Source organism: Chiloscyllium plagiosum, chromosome 18, assembly GCF_004010195.1.
Source record: "Chiloscyllium plagiosum isolate BGI_BamShark_2017 chromosome 18, ASM401019v2, whole genome shotgun sequence".
In the NCBI taxonomy this organism is placed as follows: domain Eukaryota; kingdom Metazoa; phylum Chordata; class Chondrichthyes; order Orectolobiformes; family Hemiscylliidae; genus Chiloscyllium; species Chiloscyllium plagiosum.
In genome coordinates, this window is record NC_057727.1 from 55,080,333 (window position 1) to 55,103,747 (window position 23,415).

At 40.6% G+C, this 23,415-nt stretch overlaps 1 protein-coding gene across 1 annotated transcript in view; it reads right to left on the minus strand.

Moving 5' to 3' along the window:
- lmcd1 (LIM and cysteine-rich domains 1) overlaps nt 1-23,415 on the minus strand; it is a 62,034-nt gene that overhangs the window by 23,414 nt on the left and 15,205 nt on the right. Inside the window, exon 3 of the mRNA XM_043708407.1 lies at nt 15,368-15,623. Coding sequence (XP_043564342.1) covers nt 15,368-15,623 — 256 coding nt within the window. The remainder of the gene's footprint in view (nt 1-15,367; nt 15,624-23,415) is intronic.

The following is a 23,415-nucleotide window of genomic DNA, read 5'->3' on the forward strand; positions in this document are numbered from 1 at the left end:
TAGGACACTTAACTAGACTTCAACATCACTTGAGTGACTTTTATTCAGGAAATTTTCTACAAACCCCACCTAAAAATAAGCAACTGCTGTGCTGTCCCATGCTACAGAATTCATTGAAAGAATGAGTCAAGGAGATTGCGACAGGGATTCCCCTGGATGGGTAATCAGAGGAGGACGTGAGACAAGACAGAGAAACATCATGTGCCATTGGAGGCCAATTGACAGTAAGGGTCGTGTAAGGATATACATCACATTGGCCATATCGAATCTCTACATATGTGGATTCCTCAATAGCTTAGCACAAGTAAGAAAAATTTCAACAGATAGATCCATCATCCACGTCAACTGGGAATGTTAATAACAGCATCAAACTTAAAGAAAAAACAAATTTATTGTACAAAGGCAGGTGATGGGTCAGAAGATTGGACAGATACATAAAAAAGGGCAAAGAATGACCAAAAAATTAATAAAGAGGGAAAATTTAGAATATGATAGAAAGCTAACCAGAAATATTAAAAAAAAGATACGAAGAGTTGCGTAAATATTTGAAGAGTTAAAAAGTGGGCATTGGTCCATTTGAAAGACTGACTGGAGAATTAACAATAGAAAGTAAGAAAATGGCAGATGAACTGATTAGGTCTTTTGCATAAGTCTTCACAATAGAGTGACTTGGTTGGCAAGGATGCGTTGGACTGAAGGGTCTGTTTCCGTACTGTATGACTTTATGACTCAGAATCTCTTAATGTAGTGATGTGGCACAATGCAGCTGGTTAAACAAACAAGAACACTGTGTTGATTTCTTTCCATTTGCTATGGTTGTCAACCAATGTCAAGAGTGCACTAGATAGTATCAAGTGCAAGACACACACATCGCAAAGCAATGTCAACAAGCTTTACCCTTGTTCGTGAGCCTCTGCAGCATCCTATATAGTCAAAAGCCCACATATATATCTATAGCTGCTGAGGGAATTTGTTATTTATCTGTACTGTACACAAGCTGGAGCTTAAATGAGAAAGAAACATAACTGCGTAATGCTGTAAATACACACCAGGTCAGCCAACATTTGCTGAAGGGTCCCACTTGAACTTTACACTTTCTCCTTTCTGCCAGGGATTAGAACATAATTAGCTAACATTACAGAAGACAGATCAATGCTCCACATTTGCCCATTTTTCCTGCATACACAGACACAGAGCCAGGGACATGAGGGTCATAGCAGATGGGATGTAGATCTTACTAAAATTCTTCAGAATATGGATTCTAGGGCCAGCAAGAAATGATTTATAGCTCCTAGTAGTCTGAACTAATAATGAAAACATGTGCAAGCAATTCTCTACAGGCCAAGAACAGGAATGAAAATCTCTTCACACTATCCCCATACAGTATTTGGTTTAATTTGTTTGGCTGAAGAAAAGTCAAACTTCTTGTATGTTTTTTTTTTGGAATGTGCCAATGTTCTACACCCCTCCTCTTGAAGATATGAATCCAGGAATACCAGATGCTTTGTTACAGAGGCATCTTTTATGCATAAGTTTCAACAGCGAGTAGCAGCAGGTTAGTTAAATCTGCTGTTCATCACAGCATGGTTGATCCTTTCCACACTCCAGCTCTGCACTCTAGCACCATCACTTAAATAGCCATTAGGAGTAAAATCCCTGAAACCCTGATCTGAACTTAATGGGCAGTGTGAAATACAACAACACTGTTGCTACTCCTGCTGTGATTGGCATAACCAACACTACTTCTCTTTCAGGCACATTTGTAATTCTCCTCTGGCATGATGAGTTTGATCACATACCATATCCCAGCAACAAGAATGTTGAAGCACAGAATACAATGACATTCTCTTCTCAGGTGGAGCCGTTTCTGGACTGGTCACTAGAACTTTTTAAATAAAGTTAATTTAATTCTCGTCAATCTGTATTAATGTTAGAGGTTAATTCCTGTTCGCAGGAAGGTTTGCAGACTTGTAACTATCCAGTTCCCAAAGTACCCACCTCTCTTCCTATTGCTCTGATAATTCGGAGGACATAGGAGGGGGCTGACTCCACTTTTTGGCAGGAGCCAAAATGAGTATGTTCAAGGTATTCAAATGAGGCAACTCAAGGTAATACTCAATGAGCAAGACTGTGATTAATTTATCAAATTAACGGCTAATGTACACAGGAAAGGGATAGCAGAACAAAATTTGAAATGGATTTCGACATGAAAGTAGACAAGTTCTGACCATGAGACAAATTGTGTTGTTAGATTTTTTTAATAAAGGACAGAGCTAATTGGATTAGGTAACTTGATAGTCTTGTCATGTTTAAATTACATCACTTTGCTACAATTAGATAATGCAAAGAATAGAAAACATAGATTGGATTGGCAGCTTTGAAGTGTGGGCATGGGTGCTCATAAAATACATTGTCTGCCTTCCCACCAGTCTTCTAGTTTACAAGGCAACAGATGAACTGTCATTCCCAGGATTACTGGGATCCTTCTGCAATCATTAATATTTTATCTGTGGAAGACATAGCCCAGGTCAGGATGGGCTGGTGTGTCCAACACTGAATGGCTGGGGAGAATATTTTATTTAGGGGTATTCCTCTGACCAGAGGTACACACCACGCACACGCCCAACAAAACATTATATAACCTCATTTATCTGTACGCCAGCTGGTCTTGCCAGCTTGCACCCAACACAAAATTCACATCACCCTCACTGGGGCTTGTCTGCAAATCACCTTCTGCTACTGCCCCAGACTTATCATCAGATGGTCTCCATAACCTCTTTTCAGTGATTGCCTGTGGTCCCAGCTAAGGTTGAAGCCAACGCTACTTTTGATTGTTAGACTATTATCATTAACAGGAACAGATATGAACTTCTTTCCAAATAAGGTCTGAAGTCTCAGTCTGAGCCAATTAATGAACCATTGAGCAAAAAGTGTCAGAGACAGTGTTCACGGTTGAGTTCATGTTATGCGGTGTTGGGGGGGCACAGAACTTGGCACCATATAAAATCCAGCCCCATGATCTGTAATTTCTGTGGGCTGTTCCCAGGAGACTGTGACATATTAGTTAGCCAGTATATTTCTTTTCATTCACTCATGGGATGTGGGCATTGCCAGCTGGGCCAGTATTTACTGCTCAACCTAGTTGCCCATCCAACTTGCATAGATTTAGAAATTAAGCAACTGGTTGCTTTTCTGAAAGAAAGGTGAATTTTGAAAATAAAAAGGTGATCAGTGTGAAACCTCGAGGTGCCTGTGTGAACTAGGTCAGAGTGGGAACTGGGAAGAAAATCAAGTCAATAAATAATCTGAAAACATTAGTGTTATGTGTCAGCTGTAAATATCAGATAACTTGCACAGTATTCTCCCCAAGAAATGAGAAAATTTTCATTGATTATTCACACAACCATCTGCAATTTCTCAAAAACAGTGGAAACAGGGTTACCAACTCTGATGAAGTGCAATTATTGGAGGCTTCATCACATGGCTTTCTCCCTCTGAGCTCCAGCTTTGGCTCTCCATCACATTTATCCTCACTTCCTGTGGCTTTTAAAAAAAGAAAACACTCTCCATTACTAAACTTGAGGATTCTTGACGGTCCATCAAGTGGCTTTTTTCACATCTTCAACACTTTTTCAATTTGTAAAGAGAAATGCTAGAAGAAAATTTAAAATTATCTTTCTCAAAAAAGCAATCCTTCAAGTTCTGGGCACATGGGGATATTACTGCTCGACTATTAATCCAAAGAGGAGAAAGTGAGGGCTGCAGATGCTGGAGATCAGAGCTGAAAATGTGTTGCTGGAAAAGCGCAGCAGATCAGGCAGCATCCAAGGAACAGGAGAATCGACGTTTCGGGCATAAGCCCTTCTTCAGGAATCAAGCTTCAGGCTTATGCCCGAAACGTCGATTCTCCTGTTCCTTGGATGCTGCCTGACCTGCTGCGCTTTTCCAGCAACACATTTTCAGTATTAATCCAAAGACTCAGCTAATGACTGGGGACTTCGATTCAAACCCAGCCATTGCAGATAGTGGAATTTGAATTCAATAAAATTAAGAGTCTAATGATAATCATGAATCCATTGTCAATTGTTGGCAAAGCTTATCTGGGTCAATAATGTCCTTTAGGGAAGGAAATTGCCATCTTTGTCTGGCCTACATATGACTCCAGTCCCACAGCTATGTGGTTGCCTCTGAACTGTCCTCTGGGCAATTAGGGATGGGCAGTAAACGTTGGCCTAGCTAGTGACACTCACATTCCAGGAATCAATAGAAGAAAACTTCAAATCCATCCTGGAGATTAGGCAACACTGGCCTGTAATGATCATTCAAGGAAATGTCAACGTATGTATGCCAGCTTCTTATCTCACCCCCAAGAAAATCTTGTTGATTTTATGAATTAAAATTTTGTCTCATGCTTCGGCATTTGTGATAGTGATTCAGCAAATGAATCATCTCGGGTGTTATAGCTCACACGTGCAATAGCTCGAGATGTTACCTTTTTTTGTATTTTTTTAAAAAAGAAAATAAAACAGCAGAACACTATAATGGAAAGACACTCTTGGTCAAGTTAAATATTAAATTTTCTATATTTAAAGATGATACAGAAAAAATTCTTGAGTGGCAGATCAGGTAAAAATAAACAACTTAACTTTCACAGGTACATGATCAGGATCCAACATCAAAGATCATTCTGAGATTCCAAGAGTCTTTTTAGCAGAATTCTTTACAATAAGAAAGCAAGGTCTGAATTTGTTAAGACCACTAGTCATGTCAAAACATTCTCTAGCTCACAATACTTTTGAAGCATAGTCAATGCTGTAATGGAGGAAACGTGACAACCAATATGGACACAACTAATTCCCACAGACTTCAAGTGATAATAGCAGAAGATCTGTGTTGAGATACTGATTGAGGCATCAATATTGATCAGAACATCAACACTAAACGGCCCTCACTCATCATTGATATTGTGCTGCCGAATCTTTTACCCGAGGGCAACAGTGTCCTACATTGATGTGCGAGGCACAATGCTTACGCTGGAACCTTAGGACCCAGAGGTGAGGGTGCTACCAACTGAGCCATATCGGACCCCATTATTTGAGATTAGGAGAAAATTCGGAGTTCCAAATATCATAGAGTTCTAACTCACTGCCGGAATGTGGAGCGAAACATTTGCGTCACACACTAGCTTTCAAAATGACTAAAAGGTTTTTTTTTAACACTTGGTTAGGAGACCTCAAAGGAAACAGCTATCAATCAAATTGTAGCCAAAACTACAGCAATGGGCAAGCGGCAATGACTGTCTGTTCCAGATAGAGAATCCTCGAAAGGGAAAATGTTAGCCTGACACCCAAGACACAGGAATTATCCATATTTGAGTTGGCAAGACTGTGTATGGTCTCATTTACAGTGGGAGGCCTGTCATGCACCAAGTCCCACACGGCCTTGGTGAGCTATTGTTTGATTCAAAGATCAGAGTATTTCTGTGGAACTGAAGGTTGTAATCTTTTGTCTGTCTTCACGACCATCAGCTGATCCACTGTGAAAGGATTTTGTTGTGGCAGGACGTACGGATTGCTGGCACTTGCTCACCTTATCATAGGCAGTTCAGGCAAAGGGCTTTTGCCCGAAACGTCGATTTTGCCTGTCCTCGGATGCTGCCTGAATTGCTGTGCTCTTCCAGCACCACTGATCCAGAATCTGGTTTCCAGCATCTGCAGTCATTGTTTTTACCTTATCATAGGCAGTTGCAGGCCTAGGGGGCAGGGTTGAGTGAACATTGAAGCACTGTCCTTTACATCATCCTTCTCAAAATAATCTGCTGCTGTATTCTGTGATTGCTCGCTCTTCAGTGGAGGTCCTATTTTGTAGCTGGTGTCCCTATCCGGAGATTATTCCAGCTATTCAGTCCCTCATTCACAGGACTGGGAACCGCAACTCTCTCCTAACCTGAATAAAGGGCTCATAGGATTTCAAACCAGTTAATTTTGCACTCCAAGCAGCAGCACAAAATTGTCCGGGAGAATCTGACAATGAAGTTCATTTAAAAACCTCTGCAGCATTGCTTGGCTAAGATCTGAGTTTAAAAAATCTGTTTCCCATAATCTGAAACAAGACAGATTGTCAGGATAGTTACAGAAGGTTCCTGCTGATATTGACAGAAGACTTAATTTACTGTGCACTTTGATCATTTGAAACATTGAGGCAATGGCAACTCTTTCGAAGGTTATTAATCAGGGCAATTGTAATACAAGTACCGCTGCAGTGATCCTGCTAATTCTTGTAACAAGTAGAGTTCCCACCGCAGAGACATGTAAAAGGTCAACGGTCACCAAGAGATTCATGGCAGTTGCTCAGCTTGGCGTTGTTTTGACAGTATCAAGGAAAGCTGCAGGAAACCTTCCACCAACCAGACTTCACATGCATCTCTCCCACAGTGAAGAAAAGGGAAAGTAGGCCAACCCCACACTGACACACACCTCATGGTCCAAACCATCAGAAGGTGAGCTGTGAAGCTGCCATAATGCCTGGGAGGACAAGGTTAGTAATGTTCATAAGGATCACAAACATTCTGAGATGCTTCTGCATGGATTTCGGGCTTTAAACTTGCAGACTGCTTTTATGTAAACAATGGCCTCAACACTATCCCAGCTCAGGAAGAAGTCCTCAGACATGTTCACATAAAGTGGTAATTTATGGCTTGTGGCATTACCAAAGCATTTGTCCTAGACAAATGCATTGGATTGTCTGGCATTTAACAGCAAGATCAGAAAACCACACATCTTACTTGTGCACTGTCAGCTGATTTCATCCAGGAAAGTGGTTGAATCAGTTCAGACAGCCTCAAAAATCCCTTGAGTAAAGGGAAATAAAGCTAAGTGTTCCATTCTAATTGGTATTCTTTGAGTTCTGCTGCCAAGTGAAATTGTAGACATTAAAAAAAGGACATGGATTGAACAATAAAACTGCAGCAAGGAATCTGATCACCACCTTTGACAGCACCTTTCAAACCCTTGATCTCTATCATCTAAAAGAATAAAGCAAATAAATGGAACACCACTGCCTGCAAGCTCCTTCTAAGCTACACATCACACTGAATTGGAACTATATTGCTGTTCCTTCACTGTTGCTGGATCAAAATTCTGGTTATCCCTTCCTAACAGCACTGGAAGCAGTTCAAGATGGCAGCTCACCACAATACGTTCTCACAAACAGTTATGACGGGCAAAAGATGTTAGCCTAGCCAACGACACCCACATCACAACTGAATGCAAGGCAACCCCCCATATCCGCTGAATCGTTTTCCGTGGTTTCAGTTACCCGCAGTTTACCACGGCTAGAATATATTATCGAGAATGTTCCAGACCAGGGATCAGAAGGCTGCCGGGATGGTACGTTTCCAATTTAAATAAATGGGTTCGCTCTTATCCGCAGTTTCGGGCTTCCACGGTCGGTCCTGGAACGTATCCCCCTATGGGTATTGGGGGTGGGGGGGGGTGGGACTACAGTCTTCAAATATCAGGTCCTAGCCATTTTGTATCTCAATTGCGCATTTTAATTTCAGAATCGCTTGTCAAAGAAAAGTCTACCAATCAGAGTACAGAAACTTTCAGTTGATTTTCCTTTGTTGTAACAAAGGAACTTACGTCATCACTGTGTGACGAAGTGACATCACCCCTGAACAGTCTAACTCTCAATTTTAAGAGTGTTGACTCCTTGTTCCAGACTCTCTCGCAAAAGCTATTCTCCACCTTTTCTCGCAAATAACATAAGGCTCATTGTCTAGATTTGCAGACAGTTACATGCACATTTTGCCATAGCCTGTGCTAGTGATGCTGGCAGCCAATGCACATGCTTTATGATGCCAATTATAAACTGAAAGAAGACTTATTGGTATTCATCTTTTGAACTGTGCGTCTCAGTGAATAACCTTCGAGTTGCAGCCAATCCTAGCAGATCCATGCAATAGAGAAAAATAGCCTTCACACAGATCCTGATACAGTATAAATTGCTTCCCTAGTGTTTGTCACAATCTAAGGCATAAAATAAATTTGCAAGACTTGGCTAATTTCCCTATGTTGAAATACTGGAAGTGCTGACTATGAACTAAATTATTTTAATTCAACAGTGATTAATCCTTTACAGTCCATTATCTGGTTGGACTTAATGAATTCATGTTGGATGTCAGTCAGTCACTGCTGTCCTGTGCTCTAACCATTGTTGATACTGCTCCTTTGTTCAAGTATTGGGCCTAGTACCAGGATTATGAACCAATGAGACTTAACTGGCAACAAGTATAGCTGATTGGTTTATGGAGTTGAGTCGGTAAAAACAATGACTGCAGATGCTGGAAACCAGATTCTGGATTAGAGTGGTGCTGGAAAAGCACAGCAGTTTAGGCAGCATCCGAGGAGCAGGAAAATCTATGTTTCGGGCAAAAGCCCTTCATCAGGAATAGAGGCAGAGTGCCTGAAGGGTGGAGAGATAAATATGGAGTTGAGTCACCTACCAGCTAAAAACTACATGATTTGATTGTGAGTAGCTGAAAATCTTGTGGGTGTAAATGATATTGCCAGAAGCTTTAGGTCCTCTGGAAGTGGAGGTGGTCTCTCTACAATAGAAGATACCTGAAACCTGAAGAAAACCAGTCATCATCTTCCACCAATTGTTCCTTTCAAGCAATAAGTCATAGACTTTATAATTTGTGAGCCAATCACTTGTGCCTGCTGCAAGGAAGGGAAAGAAACCAGAAAAAAGTTTGAAGGACAAGTCTTGGCAAACATAAGGATCTCTCAGAAAACCTATGGCCAGAGGCCATTGAACTGTTTCTTGAGGTTTTCCTCTCCATTCATAACACCAATATTTTTGTCTGTATGTGCATGTAAGGGAAATGTCATAAGGAAATTAGAGTTTTAATAGTGAAGTTGTATGTCAACAATTTGTACATCTTTTCTATGTATGTAGACTTTATTTACAGTAATTCTTGTTAAGCACTGAAACCTGGTCTGTGTTTTCAGTTCACCTAGGTCCAAGCACATAGGTAACTGGGGAAGTTTTGTGTACTTTGTGAAAATCTATTAACCTTTTTGAATACCTTGTGAACAGTGGGCCAATGCACTACCCCAGAGAAGCATGATATTTCACAATGACAGGTGTTAAGCTAACTGGCCAATGGCTACCTGTGTTTTTGGCTCCCTCCCTTTTTGAATGAAGTTGTTACCTTGGCAGTTTCCAAACTTCCAGGACTTTTCCAAAATCCAAAATTATCCATTTTCTCTGTAGCTAGTTCTTTTACTATCCGTGGATGTTTTCCATCAGGTTCAGGGGTTTATCAGTTTTTATCCCCATTTGCTTTACAAGTATTTTTTTTCCTTCAGTAATAGCTGCTATATTGATTTCCCCTTCCACTTTTGACCCTTTAATATTTAGTACCTTTGGACTACCACTAGATGTCTTTTATCGTCAATACTGATTCAATTTTAAAATTCAGCTTCTCTTCCATTTCCTAGTTCCTTATTATTATTATTTTACCAGCTTTAGTTTTTAAAGAGCATACATTCACATTTATATATTTAAAGAAGGTCTTGCTGCCTGTCCTGAAATCACTTGCAAGTTTACCCTCAAAGTTTATTTTTGCCCTTTTTTGATTAAATTTTGTTGGCTTTTAAATCTTTCCCAATTCTATTGTCGTCATGCGTAATCTTTACCACATTGTAATTTTTTTTTAACTATGTTGCCCTTAACTTCACTGGTTATTTGTGGTTGCTTAATCCTCTTCCTAGAATCCTCCTTCCTCACTGGGATATACCTTTGTTGTAAGTCATGATCTATTTTTGTAAACATCTGCCATTGTTCTTCAACTGTGTTTGCTGCTAGAGTCCTGACCCAGTCAACTCTAGCTACATTTGCCCTCGTTTCTTTGTAATAACTCTTATTTAGGTTTACCACAGCTGTTTCCTACCCAAGATTTTCACTCTCACTCTGAACGCTAATTTCTACCCCATTACGACACTTTTTTTCAGGGGATCTTTTACTCTGAGATCACTTATGAAATCTCCCACATAACACATTACCAGATACAAGGGAGACCAAAAACTCTTTCGGGAATACAAAACGGGATATCTGTCTCCTCTGCTTTGCATTTTCCATTTTCTTGTCTGATCAATTAAGACAAGACAAATAAACAAGCAAAACAAAAAAATCAAAATATAGCAGTTGCTGGAAATCTGGAAAAAAAACAGAAAGCTGGAGAAACTCAGTGTCTGACAGCATCTGTGGAGAAAGAGACAGAGCTAACATTTTGAGTCCACATGGCTGTTTTCCAGAATAAGATTTATATTATATTTGTGATGTTATCTCTTTACTGATCCTACACTTCTTTTCTCCTTCAAGTATTCATCCAATCTACATTTGACAGATACTGTTGAATTGTTAACAAGGACCACAAATTCAACTGGGACAACACAACGATCATAGAACAAGCTAAACAAAGGATCGCCGGAGAATTTCTAGAAGTATGGCATTCATCCATGGACTCCTTTAACAAGCACATAGACCTAAACCCAATATACCAGCCACTACAACGAACAACCGGAACTGACAACCGGAAGCAGCAGGAACGGACCAGAATAAATGCCAGAGAGACAGTATAGCTGCACTTCACAAGAGGCTCCAAAGCACTGAAGATGTCACCTAGACAGGGGACATGACGTCTGCAAATCAACTTCCCAGCTCAGCGAACATACCCACAACTGCGGCAACTCTATTTTTCTCTCTGTCCATGGATACTGCCAGACCTGTGGACTTTAATCAAGACTTTAAACAGTCTGATCTAAAAAGATCACAGTTTTCAAAGGTTAGTACTTAAGTATATGGCAACGAGCTAAACAAAACAAAATAATAAAACAGCCAAAAGATATGATGCACTTAAGTAATGCAATTAATTTGGATAATGCAATGATGTTGCCACTTACTGGATCAATCTCACAGCCATGTAACCATTGAACACTTGCTAAGACATTATAACTTTGGACTAAAGAATCATGATTGTTTATGGAAGCTGCACCATTGAAACAGAAAGTTCACACTTCATCCCAAAGGAAATCACTAAATTATTATCAGGCAACCTGGTCCACAACCACTCCCCAGTTAGAGACAGAATTGACTGACAAAGACCTGCTGAAGAAAAATGATTCCCAGTAAATACAGATGTTGCTGAATGGAGTCCTGTTGTGACCTTCAAGAGTCCAAAAGTCAGAATCAATTATCATTCCTTGAACAGTGCGCAGATTTTATTCAGAGCTTAACTGTTGGTATTTAATGACTCTTGTATCTACCTGCTGTTCACAGTCACCTCAAACACTTACTGATGTTTTATTATTGAAATTTGCCTGCTGAGAGTCTGTCATAGAAGTAATATGGAACACAGGGAGGCTATTTGTCGCCCATCAACTTTGATTTGGCTCTTTTGAAGTACAAATCAGTTAGCTCATCATCCTTCTTTACTGATCCTACTCTTCTTTTCTCCTTTGAGTATTCATCCAATCTACATTTGACAGATGCTATTGAATTGTTATCCTGTACCTATCTGGCAATACATTCCAAATCAAAATTACTCATTGCATTAAATATTGATTTTCTTCCTGCCACTTATGGTTCTTTTACAAATCACCTTAACGTTGATTATTAATTCTTCTATCACAGAAGACAGTTTCTTTTGATTTTCTTCCTCTTCATTATTTTAAATACCTCTATCAAAGCTCCTCTTGATCATCTCCATTTGATGGAGAACAATTCTAACTAGTCCAGTCTATCCATATAATCCTCCCATCCCAAATACCTGAACCATGGTAATAATTTTTTTTTCCTCCCTCTTCAAAGACATCATGTCATTCCTAGAGCGTGGTGCACAGAATTACGTACAATATTCCAACTGAAGTATTTAACAATGTTCGCCTCATATTTGACAATGAGCTTGTTCTAGCAGGCTCTGGTTTAGCTGTGCTATATACAAGGGAAGACACTACCTTAGACACAATATTTCCAATTTTAAAGTAGGACAGGAATGCAATGAGCTGTTGATCTTACTTGCTTCCTATGGATCTCCCATTTACCTGTCCAAAAGAACAGGTTAAATCTGGGACCCACTGGAAATGAACCCAAAACTGAGGGGGTGAAAAAACAGCCTAATTTTAATTGCATCCCAGTCCCATATCTTCTTTGTCAATTTAGTTTTCCACGAAAAAGAAACACATTTTGACAGCAGACACAAGGTGGTGCAACCATTTAGATCATAATAGTGCGCAGGAATATGGGGCGAAGGTAAAAGATTGGCACTAGATTATACAGCTGGTGCAGGCATGATGGACAAAATGGCCTCCTTCTACAGAGTAATAATTGAATACTTCTGCAATTTTATGTGTGTGTGCGCGTGTGTGCGCGAGATCAGTGTTTAGCTGCAGCCACTGACAATTGCAAGGCAATGCAAAGACTATTTCATAATTGAGCTCAGAATACAAAACAGCTGTCCAATGCTACAAACATCCGCAAAGAAAAACTAAAACTTTCTCATCACATATTAGAATAGGGGGTATCTGCCCTGCACATCAGTTTCACCATGTTGTTGTCACAGGACTGCAATTCTTTATTTGAAAGGAGATAAAAAGACAGATTGATGTGCAGATTTGATGCACATCAAAAGGGTTGTTATCCTTTGACTATAGATTCCCTGGATCTGTGGGATCGATGAAAAGATAACAGGGGCTGTTGTGGCAAAAAGGTTTCCATACTGCTTAATTCAGTTTTGCACTTGACCACATTTGTTGGCAGTTTACAAATGAAATCATTTTCTTAAACTAACAGTGAAGGCACTTTAGGATATCTTCATTTACTCAGCAGAGAAGACACATTTTCCCCACCCATAGAGGGTTTTTCAACAGACATTTGAGGGCTAGTTTTTGATTTTCAGGAGTTACTTTTTGGTTTTCAAGAGCTCCTTTTTCATGTCACAATCTCATTTATTAGCCAAAGCCATCATTTAGTAACAACACACTCTGTATTTGTGTTGATGTGGACTTTTTGTTTGCACTCACACACAATCAGCATGAGAAGAACTCATCAATATCTTCAATAATTGACAAGCCTCCATTACACTTAAAGCCACAAAAAACACACAAGAAAAGAATTAATTTCTTAGACACCATAATGATATAAACTGGCCTAAAAACAACAGATAAGAGTTAACAATGGCAGTTCTTTTCAGAAGAAGTAACACACACTGACACAAAAAAAGCCATTGCCCTACACTCTTCCTTCCGCAGATTAGTTAGTTCGCAGTGAATCTGTTTCTATCACATCCACACAAAGCAAGAAAAGTTAACAAAACCGTTATTGCGCTTCTTGTTGCATCGCAGATCAAAGTCTTAGATTTAAATTCAACAACTGACACAAGGTGTTCATTACAACAGCTTCCATTGCATTCTCCCCATATAGAAGCTCTTAAATATATGCAGCCTTAAAGATTCAACATTCAATTCCATGTACTTAATCACCTTTGTGATTTCAAGTAATCTCTTACTTACCTGAGTACTTAGCTGTTGACATGTGTTCTCTTCCCTTCAGCCTCCCTCTCTCAACCTTTGCAGCTATCCCCTCCTGACTCCATCTTGCAGCTTCAAACATACAGCCATCCCTGACTTATCTATGCATTAAATGAACCTGGTTTTCATATGTAAGCGATAGAATTATTGCAGATGATCTAGCAATGGACAAGCAGCTCAATCCAATCCTGTCCTGCCCAAGGCAGAGGTTTTAGCAATGAGAATAAAGAACTGTGAGATTTATGCCTAATTTTCCCCCTTCTGGGCCAAAAGTTATAGGTCAGTTAACATACTCTGGAAGAACTACAAGTGGCTGAATCCAGGAATGGAACTTGGAGCCATTTAGTTTGGATGTGTCCATAATACATGTGCTTCAATATTCATGTATAACCAAGATTGGTTCTGGGAACGTTTGCTCATACATAAGAGAATGGTTAAATCTTTGCACTTGAATACCTGTTCCCAACTCATTTTAATAATGTAGCATCATGGGTGCTAGGACGTAAATTGGGATTTGGATTCAAGTCATTCTCCAAGGTGAAGCACAAAATTCTAGGCTGACTCTACACCTCAGTAATGACTGATGGGTGCTGCATTGTTGGAAGCACCTGTCCCCTCAGTAGAATTAAATATCTCACAATGCCACTTTTAAATGAACAGTTATCCTGCTGTGCTCTCAATATTTATATATATTCTCAATATCCTTCATTCAAAATCCAAAAGAAAAGTTTATATCGACATCGTCCTTGTGCTGTTTGTGAAATGCTTGCTTTGAGTAAATTGGCGGTCTTGCTTCCCAAATGAAAACAGTTACCACTTTTCAAAACTAGTCCATTCGCTATGAAATTTCCTTAGGCCGTGGAAGTCACCATATAAATGCACAACCTCTTTTCATTCTAGATTTTCTTTTCCTTGGTATTCTCCTCCACCACCAGAATTTCCTGAGGAAGCTTGGGGCGGCACAGAGGCTCAGTGGTTGGCACTACTGCCTCACAGCGCTGGGTTCAATTCCAGCCTTGCGCAATTGTCTGAGTGGAGTTTGCACATTCTCCCCGTGTCTGCGTGAGTTTCCTCCAGGTGCTCCGGTTTCCTCCCATAATCCAAACATGTGCAGGTTAGGTGAACTGGCCATGTTAAATTGCCGATAGTCTTCAGGGATGTGTAGGTTCGGTGCATTAGTCAGGGTAAATATAGGATAATAGGGTAGGGGAATGGGTCTGGGTGGATTACTTTTCAGAGGGTCAGTGTGAACTTGTTGGGCCAAAGAGCATGTTTCCACACTGTAGGGATTCTATGATTTTATGTTTATCCAATGGTGACTTCTTGTGCATTCCCAATTTTATTAGCTCCAACACTAATAGCTATGCCTTCTGTTGTCTAGAACCAAGCTCTGGAATATCCTCCCTACGCCTCTTCACCTTAAAAGCTACCACTTTGACCAAATAATATTCCCTTCTGTGGTTCTGACATTATTCTTTGTTTTATAATACTCCTGAGAAGTACCCTGGGCTGTTTCATTCTATTCAAGGGTGCTATATAAATACAAGTTGTAGTTTCTGAACATTTTTGGTTTGCAAAACAACATTGGTTTAGGTAAAGGAAAACACGGTATTACACACTAGTTTTCTTAATGCAAGTTTAGTTAGTTGCTTCACACTTACAAAATAATTCATTTTTCTTGTATTTAGTTTATCCTACCTCCCATTAGAGAATATGTTTCCATTGCTCTGATACTTTTAGTAAGGCAAGCTCTCCTGAGTGAATCATCTTACCAGTTTCTGGGTCAGCCCTGGTGGGGCCCACTCATAGGTGACTGTGTCAAAAGTTGGATCTTTCTTTGTTACATTGGGATTGGTAATAATCATTCGGTTCCTCTTATAAATGCGGACTCCATCTCCTCCCTTCACTCGCGCAGTCAGATTAGAATAGTTAGAGTCAGCCAAAAGGCGGCCGATTTTCCGATCATCTTCAGCATCAGAGTGCAAGTTGTGATCCTCTTGGTTGCATTTGCATGACTTGCATATCTTCCTGTATCAAAAGCAAGCAAATTAACATTAGATAGGGCTCATTTGTCTGTACAGGAATGACCATCATTTGGTGGAATCAGTCAAGTTTCAGAATTCAAAGTACCATTGTTTGTTTGAGCCTTCACACATCTGATGAAAAAAAATGCACTTTGTACAGTCTGCATTTTGGAAGACAGGCTATAGCAAAAATAGTTTAGCATCTGCATAACAAGTTATTATCTAATGGGATTGGGTGGTGCACATCCAAGACCATAAGCTTAGTAGCATCTGGGAACTGAATCATAGTTCAGGCCAGACAGAAATGAGCAATGAGATATTTCCCTCCCTCTTGATATCTAGAGTCACAAGTTAAACAAGAATTGGCACATGCTTTATCCGCTGTGCTGTAGGAAAGGCCTTTAGGACAGATAAAACCCTTTTTCAAATTTGGCACAAAATGGTATCATTCATCTGTTAACACCTCCTAGGCTCAAGAATAAATAGCTTGAGCAGTGCAATGTTACAAGTTCTATATAGTGCACACGTCTGAAGTTACAATTGATAGCAACAATTCTACCAATGCAGGGAGAGAGTTGCATCGTGCCCCAATGTGACTGCTGTGTATGGTGTTCAATACATCCAGTGGTATGAGAAAATGAGAAGGCTATAAAATGAAAGCAGAGATTTTTTATATCATCGCCGTCACCACCAAGGTTGAGTTGACAATTTTGTTCCTCTCTCCCCCCTTCAAGCTGGAACTCTCTTCTGGCTTGCCTCAGTGACTGCTTACTTACCAAGCGACTGTCGAGGCTTCTGATTTTCTCATCTGACTTTACAGTCATATGACCCCACTCCAAATCAATCAAAGGTTTCTCCTCTCACCATTCCTCAAACCCAGTGTCTCAATAGTCGTCCATCTGAAGCTGCAACTCCTGTTTCTCACCACTTGTCCTCCCTCCAAGTTGCTTTTAGGTCAGCCTCACACACCTCCCCATTACCTATTCCCTCTCCTTTCGCCTGACCCCTGCTATCACTTTGAGTGATTCTAGCCACTGCATACTGTTGGTGAGCATAACAAAATTTTGGAAGAAATATTTGGGCAGGTTCTGGAACTACATTAGATCGTAATAACCCTCAGATGAGACAGCAATAAGAGAACAGAGGGCTGAATCAGGGATTGCAGAGGCCAAGAAAACTGACTACAGCAATGTAGTCAGAGGGCATTCAAGCAAGGGGCAAAAAATACAATGCAGTTGCAGAAGGTGATGGTGACATTGGGGCTTAGACATTCTTCTCTGCAGTCAAGGACATGAGCCCTGAAGGCTATGTTGCATGTCAGGTGACAGGAATAAGGACACTTCTTCACAGATAGAGAGGAATGTGTAGTAAAAGGGAAATGTCCCATTTGCTGCGGACATTTATTGTATAGGTGGGACTTAACAAAGCGGGCTTACTGAGGTGGCCTGAGCAGCTCAGGACTAAACTGAAAAGCAGAATGCAAAGGGCCAATTGAGTCTGGATAATTACCTGAGTCCCAAGATGTTAGCATGGAATAATTAGGAGCAGAATGAAGAGATTCATAGACTGGTTTGGAAGACATGAGAGGCACTGACATACTACTGAGGAAAGAGGGAGATGTACCAATGGGCTGTCCTTCACCTTATCATGTTAGGAGCAGATAAATCATATAGCTTGGGCTGTAGAGTAGGTCTGCGACAAAATTAACTGCTGATTTAGAACATTTGGCCCGTCAAGCCTGTTCTATCATCAATAAAAATTTGTCTGAACTGATCTTGGCATTATTGCATTTTTCTGCCTACCTGTCGTAATCCTTGAATCCCTTGTCAATCAAAAATCAGCCTAATTCAGCTTTGAACACACACAATGACCCAGTCTTCACTGCTCACTGACAAAGAGAAATCCAAATTATAATGGACCTCCAAGAGAAGAAATTGCTCTTCGTTTCTGTCTTAAATGAGCAACTTCTTATTTTTTTAGATTGTCCTGTAATTCTAAATTCCTCCAGTAGAGGAGACATCTACTCAGCATCAGAGTTGAGAGTGTGTTGTTGGACAAGGATTCCTGAAGAAGGGCTCCAGCCTGAATCATCAATTTTCCTGCTCCTCGGATGCTGCCTGACCTGCTGTGCTGGGAGTGTGCATATAGAAAGGAAGGCACATCTGATGGGAGCCTTAAAGTTCAAGGGAAAGAGCAAGGCAACAGTAAAGAGTAAACAGATAAGGGTAATGATAAACAGAGACAAGTGTGTAAACAAAACAGAGGACCAACAAGGGATGAAAATCTTGCAACATCTGCATTGGTGAGACCACACCTGGAGTATCGTGTACAGTACTGGCCTCACTGTCTCAGAAGAGATAGAGTTGCATTGGAAGTGATTCAGACACAGTTCACTAAACTCTTGGGATGAAGGAGTTGTTTTAGGAGGAAAGGTGAAGTGGGTCAGGTCTATACTCACTGGAATATAGAAGACGGAGTGTCAATTTTATTGAAACATCAAAGATTCCAAGGGGGAGAGACACAGTTGATGCTGAGTAGATGATAGTGAGGTCTGCAAATGCTGGAGATCAGAGTTGAGAGTATGTTGCTGGAAAAGCACAGCAGGTCAGGCAGCATCCGAGGAGCAGGAAAATCGATGTTTCAGGCTGGAGCCCTTCTTCAGGAATCCTTGTCCAACAACACACTCTCAACTCTGATGCTGAGTAGATGTCTCCTCTACTGGCGGAATTTAGAATTACAGGACAATCTAAAAAAATAAGAAGTTGCTCATTTAAGACAGAAACGAAGAGCAATTTCTTCTCTTGGAGGTCCATTATAATTTGGATTTCTCTTTGTCAGTGAGCAGTGAAGACTGGGTCATTGTGTGTGTTCAAAGCTGAATTAGGCTGATTTTTGATTGACAAGGGATTCAAGGATTATGACAGGTAGGCAGAAAAATGCAATAATGCCAAGATCAGTTCAGACAAATTTTTATTGATGATAGAACAGGCTTGACGGGCCAAATGTTCTAAATCAGCAGTTAATTTTGTCGCAGACCTACTCTACAGCCCAAGCTATATGATTTATCTGCTCCTAACATGATAAGGTGAAGGACAGCCCATTGGTACATCTCCCTCTTTCCTCAGTAGTATGTCAGTGCCTCTCATGTCTTCCAAACCAGTCTATGAATCTCTTCATTCTGCTCCTAATTATTCCATGCTAACATCTTGGGACTCAGGTAATTATCCAGACTCAATTGGCCCTTTGCATTCTGCTTTTCAGTTTACTCCTGAGCTGCTCAGGCCACCTCAGTAAGCCCGCTTTGTTAAGTCCCACCTATACAATAAATGTCCGCAGCAAATGGGACATTTCCCTTTTACTACACATTCCTCTCTATCTGTGAAGAAGTGTCCTTATTCCTGTCACCTGACATGCAACATAGCCTTCAGGGCTCATGTCCTTGACTGCAGAGAAGAATGTCTAAGCCCCAATGTCACCATCACCTTCTGCAACTGCATTGTATTTTTTGCCCCTTGCTTGAATGCCCTCTGACTACATTGCTGTAGTCAGTTTTCTTGGCCTCTGCAATCCCTGATTCAGCCCTCTGTTCTCTTATTGCTGTCTCATCTGAGGGTTATTACGATCTAATGTAGTTCCAGAACCTGCCCAAATATTTCTTCCAAAATTTTGTTATGCTCACCAACAGTATGCAGTGGCTAGAATCACTCAAAGTGATAGCAGGGGTCAGGCGAAAGGAGAGGGAATAGGTAATGGGGAGGTGTGTGAGGCTGACCTAAAAGCAACTTGGAGGGAGGACAAGTGGTGAGAAACAGGAGTTGCAGCTTCAGATGGACGACTATTGAGACACTGGGTTTGAGGAATGGTGAGAGGAGAAACCTTTGATTGATTTGGAGTGGGGTCATATGACTGTAAAGTCAGATGAGAAAATCAGAAGCCTCGACAGTCGCTTGGTAAGTAAGCAGTCACTGAGGCAAGCCAGAAGAGAGTTCCAGCTTGAAGGGGGGAGAGAGGAACAAAATTGTCAACTCAACCTTGGTGGTGACGGCGATGATATAAAAAATCTCTGCTTTCATTTTATAGCCTTCTCATTTTCTCATACCACTGGATGTATTGAACACCATACACAGCAGTCACATTGGGGCACGATGCAACTCTCTCCCTGCATTGGTAGAATTGTTGCTATCAATTGTAACTTCAGACGTGTGCACTATATAGAACTTGTAACATTGCACTGCTCAAGCTATTTATTCTTGAGCCTAGGAGGTGTTAACAGATGAATGATACCATTTTGTGCCAAATTTGAAAAAGGGTTTTATCTGTCCTAAAGGCCTTTCCTACAGCACAGCGGATAAAGCATGTGCCAATTCTTGTTTAACTTGTGACTCTAGATATCAAGAGGGAGGGAAATATCTCATTGCTCATTTCTGTCTGGCCTGAACTATGATTCAGTTCCCAGATGCTACTAAGCTTATGGTCTTGGATGTGCACCACCCAATCCCATTAGATAATAACTTGTTATGCAGATGCTAAACTATTTTTGCTATAGCCTGTCTTCCAAAATGCAGACTGTACAAAGTGCATTTTTTTTCATCAGATGTGTGAAGGCTCAAACAAACAATGGTACTTTGAATTCTGAAACTTGACTGATTCCACCAAATGATGGTCATTCCTGTACAGACAAATGAGCCCTATCTAATGTTAATTTGCTTGCTTTTGATACAGGAAGATATGCAAGTCATGCAAATGCAACCAAGAGGATCACAACTTGCACTCTGATGCTGAAGATGATCGGAAAATCGGCCGCCTTTTGGCTGACTCTAACTATTCTAATCTGACTGCGCGAGTGAAGGGAGGAGATGGAGTCCGCATTTATAAGAGGAACCGAATGATTATTACCAATCCCAATGTAACAAAGAAAGATCCAACTTTTGACACAGTCACCTATGAGTGGGCCCCACCAGGGCTGACCCAGAAACTGGTAAGATGATTCACTCAGGAGAGCTTGCCTTACTAAAAGTATCAGAGCAATGGAAACATATTCTCTAATGGGAGGTAGGATAAACTAAATACAAGAAAACACCCAGAGAGTGGTGGCTGTGTGGAATGCTCTGCTCCAGAGGGCAGTGGAGACTCAGTCTCTGGATTCATTTAAGAAAGAGTTGGATAGAGCTCTCAAGGATAGTGGAATCAAGGGTTATGGAGATAAGGCAGGAACAGGATACTGATTAAGGATGATCAGCCATGATCATATTGAATGGTGGTGCAGGCTCGAAGGGCAAAATGGCCTACTCCTGCACCTATTGTCTATTGTCTAATCCTAATGATCTTGTAAACCCTTACTGGAGTTCAACACAGCCCATCTGAATGGAATACATGCATTAAAGTGAAGGGAAAGAAAAGAAATCTTCACTTTAATCCCTGCTGCAAATCAAAACCATACAGCCTGATAGGTCATTCATTCTGCATTAAATAACTAACCAAATACATTTTAAATCACGTTTCTCAAGTTAAATCTGAAGTTGAAATATGGATTTGTTTTGATCTTTATTCAGCTAAAGTTGTGTTGGCGCTGGATTGTTTCGATAATGTCAGTTTAAAATCAAATTTGGCAGGAAGACAACAAGTAAGAAACTCATTTTATCTCAGCACCAAATTTGTAATTTCATATAGAGACAGATCATAGGACAGCTAAAATTAGAAATTTAAAAATTGTCACACTGGTACAGTATGGACACAAAGATAACATAGGGACAGATAGTGTTGAGGAAGTGAGGAGTCTGTATCTTTGGCTAAGAGTTGGAACTGACATACCTAAAAGTGGCCTGGGTCTCACCCTGGTAAGTCACTAATAGCTTGGCTCTCATCTACAGATCCTGCAGCCATTGAGAGTTATGAATCTTGGACCTATGTCTATGTTCTATGTTACTTTTAAAAAAATGTTCATTGTGTTGGGCATCACTGGCAAGGCCAGAATTTATTGCTCATCCATAACTGTCCTTCAGAAGGTGATGGTGAGCTGGCTGCTTGAATCTGTGTGATGTAGGTAAACCTGCAGTGCTATTTAGAAGGGAGTTTCATGATTTTTAACCCAACAACAATGTAAGAGTGATGATATATTTGAAAATTGGGATGGCGTGTGACTTGAAGAATTTGACAATCATGCTCCCAGAAGAGTTAAGCACTAAGCATTTCAGTTAACTGTTCCAGTCTCCACCTAGCATGACTCAACCACAGAGAGACAGAAACTACATTAATATAATGTCTGAATTACTAAGTATCAAAACTAAATACATTCCTGTTCTGTCTGCCTGACATTTCTTTCTCTCAATCCCCCACTGACATCTGCCATATAAACAAACAAGCTTTCATCCACACAGGTCATTCAGATCCTCAGAGAGACCAAACTTTTAAGTGTTCAAGATCATCCATTTCAGGGAAAAAATAATCAGCATTGATGTAGAAAGTTTACAGACTATTTAAATGTCCCAATGTAATTGAACCAACATTTTTGGGATGTGACTCTTTTCTCTTTGGGAATTTAACATTCAACCCACTGAAATGACTCTTTCCTTGAAAAAGGAAGATGTCACATTGTAAAATTCCTCTGTAACTACATAATTTTAGGCATTGACAAGAATATATGAAGTCCATGCATGCAAATTAGTCTATATCTACAGATCCCACATCAGCCATCCATGTCAAACTGGAATGGTACACAGTGGCTCAGTAGTTAGCACTGCTGCCTCACAGCGCCAGGGACCTGGGTGCAATTCCAGCCTCAGGTGAATGGCTGCATGGAGTCTGCACATTCTCCCACTGTCTGCGTGGACTTCCTCCCACAGTCTAAAGATGTGCAAGTTAGGTGGATTGGCCATGCTAAATTGCCCATATAGTATTCAGGGAAGTGCAGGTTAGGTGGACAAGCCATGAGGAATGCAGGGAAAGGGTGGGTCTGGGTGGAATGCTCTTCAAAAGGTATGGACCGAATGGCCTGCTTCCACACAATAGGGATTCTATGGTTTTAAAAAAAAAAGAGCTTTCAGATGTTTCCCCCTCAGACACGGCCTCACTTCCCGGTACACCGACATGCAGACTAGCACATGAACTGCAATGCAAACTGAAACACCTAGTAGAAGACTCAAGCCACTCCATCCACTCCACCCAGGAATTCCTTAACATCAAAGACACCAAGGTAGAGGACAACAAGGTCATGGGTTCCTTCAACTTGAAAGCCCTGTTCACATCAATAAACATCACCTTGGCCAAAGAAACACTAACCTCACTGCTAGACGAACCAAGAATACAAACACCCGAACAGCACCAACTCCATTAGCCAGGACAGCATCCTCAAATTAGTAGACCTGTGCCTCACAACACACTTCATCTTCAATGACAAGGTCTACAAACAAATTAATGGGATGCCTATTGGATCACTAATATCTGCTCTTAGCAGATGCAGTTATGCAGAGGTTAGAATGTACAGCTCTTCCCACAATCCAGCCCAAGCTTTAGGTCCACTAAGTGGATGACACCTTTGTCATCACAAAACGCAACAAATTAGAAGAAACACATAAACAATATCTTTACCGGTATAAAGTTCACCAAAGAGGAAGAGAACAACAATAGACTCCCCTTCCTAGACATCACGGTAGAATGCAAAGCCAATGGGGAGCTACAGACCAACATTTACAGGAAAGCCATACACACTGACCAGATACTCAACTACAGGAGCAATCATCCTAACACCCACAAACGGAGCTACATCAGGACATTATTTAAACAAGCCACAACACACT